We start from the raw sequence: 8,545 nt of genomic DNA on the forward strand, positions 1-8,545 counted from the left end.
TTGGGTGGATAAGCAGTCCACAATGATGTAGATTTTTTATGCACACCTGCGCGATGTATCAGTTCAAAGCAGAATGGAAGCAGACGATACGAACCAAACGCAAGATATTCAAAGGGGTACGTTTATTCTTGGTGAGTTTATCTAACGATCTCTGTTGTGTGCTTATTCGGGCAAATTCTGGTAGAATATTCTGTTGGTTACCCATTGGCTCGAAACGTTGAATTGTGTGATTACATTTGAGATTCGGTACGCTGATAAACTTGACCCCATTTTTACATAACAAGACTCTTCTCCCTTCGTCGCTGATCTTAAAAAAAACGACCATGGACAGAACACCATAAAAATGAACGAGCCTTTGTGTCCAACGGCCAAAGTAAAATGCTTACCGTCTCTTGCTACAATAGTGTCGTCGCTCCACTGCCATTTCTACAATTCTTTCCATTTAATTGATTTTGATTACGCATAAAATGATTTGGCCTGTCTCGTCCGTACGAGCGCCAGAACCTACGTTTGTACAAATAAAGTGTCGTACCATCTTCAATGCTAGTAGTTTGAAAGCTCAACAGTGCCAGAAAAGTGCCTACGTGACACGCGGATACGATGTATCAGGCTCCACTAACGAATCATAAAATCTGTTACACTTCTGTCGGTACTTCAACTTTGTCGATTCGACACGATGGACTCGACAGATGCTCACACAATAGGATACATTGCAGTACTGTACAATATAAAAAAGGCTCTTGTCGAAAATACAAGATCGTAGACTACATGCATGTGTAGTATATTGTGTAAATTGCAGTAGATTTACAACGGAGTCATTTCGGTGCTTTTTAAGTGAATGCTGTAGCTTCTTCTCTCGCGATGTTTAGATTAAACGTAGTGAATTGTGTCAGACAATGACGAAGCAAATCGCTGTCGTGCTATTTCGAGACACGCTTACAATCGAACGTTGTTGCAGCTCATCCTGCATTCGTACTTCGAATGCAGGATGAGGAATTGATCTACGACTTGTACATGTACGTACGTAGAAGCGAAAGACTTGTGCTAGAAGCTTTTGTAGCCAATACATACATATATTGAGCATATCCAAAGATCTGCGCTTGTTAGACCTGTAGCTAATTATTCACGTTTATCATACGTGCTATACTATAGTTGACATTTAATTTGATGAACAAACTCTGTCTAAATACTCTATGTCACAGATGTTTCGCCATTCTTGATGGCTAGTAACAGCAATCTTAGGTGCTTAGAGTTCACATGCAGTGTCATATGTGTGAAACGACAATTGTTGCAGTAAAGCCGCGGTATAGTCATGAACTGGGTGCATTACCTAGGTTACTTATATACCAACTAAGCAGATGTATATATTTAATTTAGATCATGTAGCATTTGAAGATGATTATCAAGTGTAAGCTGATAACTAGTAGTCCACGGCACTTTGACTGAAACAAAAAGATTGTATGAAAACACGTCGTTGTACTTAAAGTTTTTAAATGGTCGCCTTAAAGCAAAATTATATGTACAACAGATTCCTCCAATCTAGATGAATAAACTAATGTATCTAATACTCATGACAGCTTACAAGTACAACAGCACAGGCTGGTCACTTTGAAGACGGTAGTGTTCGTGAGTCTGGTCCATCAATGCGGCAGATATGCCAGGGTTTTCATCAACAAAGAGACACTGAAGAACATCGAGGATCTCACGATCTGAAACATTAGCAGCCTGAGGCACACTAATGTTCTGTTCTGAGCTGCTCGATGTAGCGGCATTATGTGCGGTTGTTAATGCCCATGGAACATAATCAGTGACGGAGAGAGGGCTCGGACGGGCAGGAGGAGCTCGAAGCACAGGTGGAACAGCGGCACGAGCAGCAGCCACAGCACCTGGTGGATGTTGTGTTCGCAAGTGGCGCGTAAGATTTCCAGCCGTACTAAATGTCTTTCCACAGCCTTCAACAACGCAGATATGAGCAACGCTGCCGAGATGATTTTGTAGGTGACGTGCGAGCTTTTCCGATTTTGTGAATATGCGCGTGCATCCTTCAACAGGACATTCGAGTTTCTTGAGTAAATGAAGTCGGCGATGACGAGCCAAATTGCCTGACGTACTAAACCGCTTGGCACAAGAACGAATCGCACATTGGTATGGCTTTTCACCAGTATGAGTCTTCATGTGCTCTCGTAAAGTAAATTTGCGCTGAAACCGGCCGTTACATGAAGGGACGGGACATTGAAACGGGCGTTCACGCTCTTGTGTTGGTGCAGAGGGAGAGGAAGCCATAAACTTGGGACTAGAAACAGGAGACTCGGTGTGATCCATAGTGACAACAAAAGTTGATTGAACTGCTTTGGTGAGTTAAGATGGTCACGGACGCGTTGGTCGCTGTGAGGCAGAAGGCAAAATTGAAAATGAATTTGTTCTGAGGCGCAGCTTTTGGCTCCGTATCCGCCAGAAGGGCTTGCCCTGCCCTCCCCTGCCCTGCCCTGCCCTGCCCTCTTGGCCGGTCCATTGACAGGCCTGTCACTACTCCTTGATGTTGGTCCGCTGTGACTTGGACAGCCAGCTGGCCAGTCTGCACTCCACCCCACATCTTGAACGGTCTTCATCTATGCCTACCAGAATCGTCGCGTTGTCAGACAAAAGTCGCAGCGAGAAAAAAAGGCTTACAGTATTTTGTTACAAGAAATATACTTAAAGATGGAGACAGCACACAAAAGTCCACCGAGAAGCGTTGGGAAGATGAGCCAATTCTCGTGTAGATTTGTCCACTTCTATTCGCTAAAGCCATGTGGAGTGCGCGGGCAGGACAAAGACCGCCTTCATCTTGTATACTTCTTATGCTTCTTTCCATCTATTGGGCAGACAGGGTTCGCACCATCGTGCCAGAAACTTCGTGATTATGGGAAGTCCGATAAAGGCAGAGCCCTCAATGGTGCTACTTAATGTGAAAGCCTGCGCATGCGGGATCAATTCTTGTGTCTATCTCTTGAGGAATGTCATTCAGTACCTTCGCGACAATGGCCTATCGGTCGAATGACATAAAATTTCATTGCTGAATTGCTTACTATGTATTTCTTCTAGTAAACAATCAATGATAGCGATCATGGGAATGGATAACTAAATCAATCATTGTAATGTTTTATCTAGGATTGGTAGCTTACTGTTACTACGTAGAATTGAACCTAGTGTTTTTAGCTGCATTAAAAGTTTTTGATTCTATCAAATACTTGACACTATTGCTATAACCTTGTGAGACAGTTATTTCAGATTAATTGTCGAATGATCTCAAAGTTGATAAAGCACTCATGAGTAGCCAACAATCAGTGCGTACCTGTACAGAACAACAACACGTACATGTAGTATAAAAAGCGCTACCGACTGTCGCGTAGAAGGTGGCTAAACGTCACGACGAATTTCGCGTCTTTCCAAACTCGTACAGACCTCAATGCCGCGTCGCCCCTGAGAAAAATGTCGCCGCACGCAATAATTATACATACAGTAGGGAACTTGGCACTGTGAAGGCGTAAGCAGCTTTATACGAGAAATCCACAAATTTGGATGCTCTCCATACCATTTTGAGAAGCACCATGGCTAAAAATATGTTTGTGCTTTCGAGGTCGAAATACCAATCATCCACATAGTGTTTTGACCTCAAAAGCCTCTACCGCAAGAATGACTTGTAGCCCATAATCAAAATACAATTTGCTCCAAACGACCTCTTGATACGGGGAGAGTGCATGGATTTGGCATAACATAACAAGGTCGAATAACACCTTCCCCGTCTGTAAGCTGTCATCATAAACCGTAGTACTTTGGAAAATAAAGTCAGAATGAGACCTTATTCATCGATTTAAGAAGGGAAAGAATACTATCAGTGTAAGTTCTGAATGTCTCGCTGTCATGCACTGTGCACACTAGAAATCGGCTGTAGCAGCCTAAAAATTGTTGTTGTTGTAGATTTGTAGTGTAACTAAATGAAATTTCTTAACTAGTTTTTTATTTCTGCTGAATGTACATACGTTATCAAAGAGCCAGCCACTCATTATATTGCTTTATATCAAAATGCATTCGAACTCAATCGAATTTATCTTCCGTCTGCAAAGCTTGTACGATTGTTGTGGGCATTTCCTTTTTTCTGTGATTGATGAGGGTATGCACTTCTTACTGGAAGTGACAATTGCTATAGAGCATATCCTTTCCAACTGTATCCACTTGTTTTGTTGAGTCAGAACATTATCGTAGCAATAGCTGCATTTCTTGACTTAGATGGAATCGTATTTTACGACCTTGTCATTGCGATGATGACATTGGCCTTCTTATTGAAAATACTTGACCGAAATTCATGGCACACAAGAAAATGGCGACACGTCATGTTGGCTTGCCCAATTTTTACTGTAATCGATCGCCCACCAGTCGATGGAATGTCGAGGTCAAAGCAAGAAATTCCATGCGCAACACATGTATTCGTACTGTATCAAACTTGACTCTGCGGAGTGGCCGTAATACTGCATCCTGGTGCAAATTTATCGAACAAAATACATCTGCTCTACGGATGAATCGTAGCAGTAATAGCAGCAAAATTCAATCTTCTGATTTTCCGAAAAATGTCTGTCGGTTAATATTCGAGCGTGGTGATGTACGTACGCTCGGTCTGAAAAAGTGCTGGATACGATCTGAAGGACAATTTGAATTGGTCCTCGTCCAATGCTCCTGTTTACTATTTCGGAACCAAGAACGTACTGCGCTCTATACATTTGGGCCTTTCCAAGTGTATCCATAGGACATGTGCTGTATTTTCTAGTTGAAGTGACACGGATGGGATTTTGTTCCCGCAAACCCAATTTCGACAGAACGACATGCCAGTAGTAAAGCAATATCATATTAACATTACTTAGGACCTCCTTCCGAAAAATAAATTTCCGGAATGTTGGGATTTTAAATGTCATTTGGTAATTATCACGGTATCATGGGCCAAGGCGACAATATCTTTCTGGACGCTGCAGCCGTCATGCAAAATATGCTCTTGTGTGTTTACTGGGCAAGCAATTGTTGCTGTCCATTACGAGCAGACTGAAGAAAGGCAGGAATTAATCTCATTGTGTGTAAAAGAGCTTAGACCGACAATTGAATGATGACAATCTGCAGAAGAGTTAAGACAAGCAGTCTTGCCGCCGCCGGAAAACTGTGCACGATCTTACTGGTTGGCTATGTGTTTCTGTAATCATCTGTACTTGAATCTTACAAATTTGATTTATATATATTCATTATAATACGGTATAGTTGGACGAAATTTACATTACATCTCGTGTGATCGTGAATTTTCATGATTCATGCGTACCTGGAATATCAGTATTTATGAAGGGCGCAAAACTTCGGAAAGGAGGGGTCGTAGTTACGCGTGATCTACTAGCAGCACATCAGTGAGTAAAGGCAGATTAAGAAAGAAGAGCATATTGCAATTAGTAGATTCAATCCTGTAGTTTACCTTGGAGGCTCTCAATTCAGCTCCTGGTTGGGTAACCTCCGTGTAATTCCAAAAGCGGATTTTAAGATTCCTCTGTGCAACTTGCGACGACAACTTTGCTGCGTAATGAGTTCACAGACAAATTGAGCAAAGGGTCGCTATCTCAAACCAAGAGCAAAACCGAGAGTCTCCAGAGCGATAAAGTTCTGTGTTCTGTAGATGCACTAAGATCACTTTCTTGTTAAGTATATGAGCTTTTCCTCTCTGTGTGTCTTTAGTAGCAAACCTACTGAGTTACGCTCCTTTTCTACGAGGTTCCATTGCGCTTGGTGTCAGTTGTTGTCAAAATAAAAAATATCCACGGCCAAGTTTTAACATACTTTATTTGTCGTGAAGACTCAATATTAATTGCTCGACTGTTTTTGCCTCCACTGCGATATCATGGGTGGCGGCTTAAGAGCTGACAGCGGTGAGAATTCACCTGGGGGCCACCTCACCGGTACGACAACACCAGGAACGGCTTGAATGAGCGCTGGTAAAGGCATGACAAACGGTTTGGTTCGCACTGAAATTTTTCTCGTCCATCCTTCCTCCTCTAAGGAGGCGGTGTGCATTACACTAGATGCGTAGCACTTCTGCCGAATCACACGGGTTGGTGTGGGTGCGGATAGCGGGAGCTTTATGAGCGCTATGATGCGATGGTTCTCAATCAGAATGAGGATGATGACAGTGATGGTTGCTGCTGGATGGCGTCGTAGTACTAGCAGGTGCTACATCTGTGTCCGCACAGACCATCCCCTCTTTACGTACCCTCTGACTCCCACGTAGTGTCAATGTGGGGAACGACGAGCCCAGATAATCCCTGCGCTTCTTGCCAAAGTCGGACCTCAAACTTCTCGAAGGTTGCATTCCCCCACTTCATCAAATGCTGGTTACAGCTCTGATGATCCCGTCGGCCCATTAACTGCCCCACAGAAGAAGACATCCCTTTTCTCATCGAGGAGCGACATCCTTCTGCGGCTAGCTTCAACAAGCTCGCTGTGCAAGTGCATGGCAACCCCATTGCAGGAAGGCTCATACTAGCTCAATGAGCTAACTACTATTTGTACCTTGATTTTACCACTGCAAACAGCAGTCATTCTATCATTAAAACGAACCAAAGCAGCGAATGATGAGGGTTGGATCTGTTGGTACTTTAATAAAAACATTAGTATATTAAGTTCCCCACCACGCGATGTCGGACCATCTTTTTGCCAATTTCAGCAACTAGCATGCCCAGTCTAGCTCATCCCGTAAGCGAAATGAGCAAAACTTAGCTGTAAAGCGGTGCATTCTATCCGACAAATATAACACCTTGTTCAGACGGTCCACCAATTACAATTTGCTGCACCTTTATAAGATGTCTGTTTTTCAGTGAGAGTCACTATTATTTTCAGACTTAGTTTGGGTGCATCAGATAAAGTGCTTGATGACCAGTCATGTAGCTGTTTTACTTCGTGGTTTATTTTCATAAACAGCTGCACTTGCCGCCAAGACCACACTGCCAGTATTATCGAAAGCGTCTTGAAATATCAAATGTCAATATCCTCCGTATGGATTACCAACATTTGTCACAGCGACCAAGGTACTGAAACATGGGCGAGGGTGTATCGTGTGAGCGCATTCCGCAGTTGCGTGCAGAAAAGGCTTACCAGTTTTTCATGGCGGAATCCAATACACGAAGCTCGTTATCCCTACTTCAGGTCACAGCAATCATTTTACGCCGCTATATTCCATGCTTGGGGTTATCAAAATAGATACAATCACACGCTACGTACTGTGTGCAGCTTAAACATTAGGACGAGAATAATGTTGCAGAATTGCAGCCAAAGCTTCGATTAAGCGCCACCCAATTTAGAAATTCCATTTAGTCCAAATTATTGAGCAGTGCAACATGTGTTGCATCTGTCTCCTTAGCTGTACGAAATACATCATGAACTCGTGGTAAAAGCATCGGAAAGGTAGTCTCAGCAGATTCGGCTAGCTATCTGGAGTCTAATCGAGCGGTGAAGTGACAAAGTTACTCTGTACTGCACTGCATGATCTTTATAGATCACAAACGGACTAGAGCCGAGCACATGTACCTTGAGCTAGAAAAAAGCAAACATCAGAGCAGTCATCTTCTTGCCATGAGCACGATAATACTATAGTGCCACTCAAAGCCGGTGAGACTCGAACGTGATGACACGTTCATACCCATTCAATTTGCTTACCGTGAAGATCAGCCTTTCGCAACGACCGAACTGTCACAGACGAGATGGAATAACTTGGTCGGAGACGCAAGATCCGGCATGACGCTTACATTCACAGCATTGATGGCAGCCAATTCTGCCTTATGCTAGTACCAACAGACATCTTTTTACAAATATGAGGAGAAACTGTACCGTCTTGGCATAATTTGCACCATATAGTTGACTGAACCGAGTCACTTTCTTTACCCACTTGCAAAACAACACTGGCGAATGTGTTGAAATCTGTATATCTGCAAAAAAAATTCGCACATCATGCTTCCCAATGCAACATTCGAAAGAGCGATCATTGCCGGCGCCAACAAACCACTGTTCATTTATAGTAAGTAGACAGTTAAAGTGCATACAGTAAATAACGTTCTGCGAGAATTGGTGTGAATGTCCGCTCCTACTTCCTAGAATTTGCGCAACCATGAACAAATGTGCCGTCAAAACATTTGGTGCCTAGTCACGATACAGTTTAAATAGCTGCATCATCATACATTCAGTTAATGTGATTACGTAAGAAAATAGGTAGGGGCACCAGCAACCTGTAAAGCATTCCACTCTGAATAATCATCGAAATCAATACCTCTCACGATCAGTTGACAACAACATCATCGAAATCTCTAAGCAAGATGCGACTGACCCTGCTATTCCGCAAAAAAAACTGCGCCTTTATGCACAGATACATAGGTAGCCTTTTTGGCATGATAAGCTGGCGTCAAATGGGGTGACTTATTTTCTCTCGTCACTGCTTCGCGCGGATGAGAGTATATATGTTCCGACACGAACGCTCGCTCTCATCCGC

The 8,545-nt window shown here is 43.1% G+C and overlaps 4 protein-coding genes across 4 annotated transcripts; 2 read left to right on the top strand and 2 right to left on the bottom strand.

Annotated features, from left to right (window-relative positions):
- Nucleotides 1-1,578: 1,578 nt before the first annotated feature.
- PHALS_01852 (conserved hypothetical protein) lies at nt 1,579-2,322 on the bottom strand (the record flags this gene model as incomplete). The annotated part of the gene is made up of 1 exon (XM_024716324.1): nt 1,579-2,322. The coding sequence occupies one exon, from the start codon at nt 2,320-2,322 to the stop codon at nt 1,579-1,581; it is 744 nt and encodes a 247-aa protein (XP_024581934.1).
- A 3,670-nt stretch (nt 2,323-5,992) lies between these two features.
- Nucleotides 5,993-6,225, top strand: PHALS_01853 (uncharacterized protein; the record flags this gene model as incomplete). Its single annotated transcript, XM_024716325.1, has 2 exons — nt 5,993-6,073; nt 6,139-6,225. The coding sequence occupies 2 exons, from the start codon at nt 5,993-5,995 to the stop codon at nt 6,223-6,225; spliced, it is 168 nt and encodes a 55-aa protein (XP_024581935.1).
- Nucleotides 6,226-7,101: 876 nt separating this feature from the next.
- Nucleotides 7,102-7,364, top strand: PHALS_01854 (uncharacterized protein; the record flags this gene model as incomplete). The annotated part of the gene is made up of 2 exons (XM_024716326.1): nt 7,102-7,250; nt 7,325-7,364. The coding sequence occupies 2 exons, from the start codon at nt 7,102-7,104 to the stop codon at nt 7,362-7,364; spliced, it is 189 nt and encodes a 62-aa protein (XP_024581936.1).
- Nucleotides 7,365-7,839: 475 nt separating this feature from the next.
- Nucleotides 7,840-8,169, bottom strand: PHALS_01855 (uncharacterized protein; the record flags this gene model as incomplete). Its single annotated transcript, XM_024716327.1, has 1 exon — nt 7,840-8,169. The coding sequence occupies one exon, from the start codon at nt 8,167-8,169 to the stop codon at nt 7,840-7,842; it is 330 nt and encodes a 109-aa protein (XP_024581937.1).
- Nucleotides 8,170-8,545: the final 376 nt, after the last annotated feature.

The sequence above is a fragment of the Plasmopara halstedii genome (genome assembly GCF_900000015.1).
Source record: "Plasmopara halstedii genome assembly, contig: Scaffold_1594, whole genome shotgun sequence".
NCBI classification, from domain to species: Eukaryota; Oomycota; class Peronosporomycetes; order Peronosporales; family Peronosporaceae; genus Plasmopara; species Plasmopara halstedii.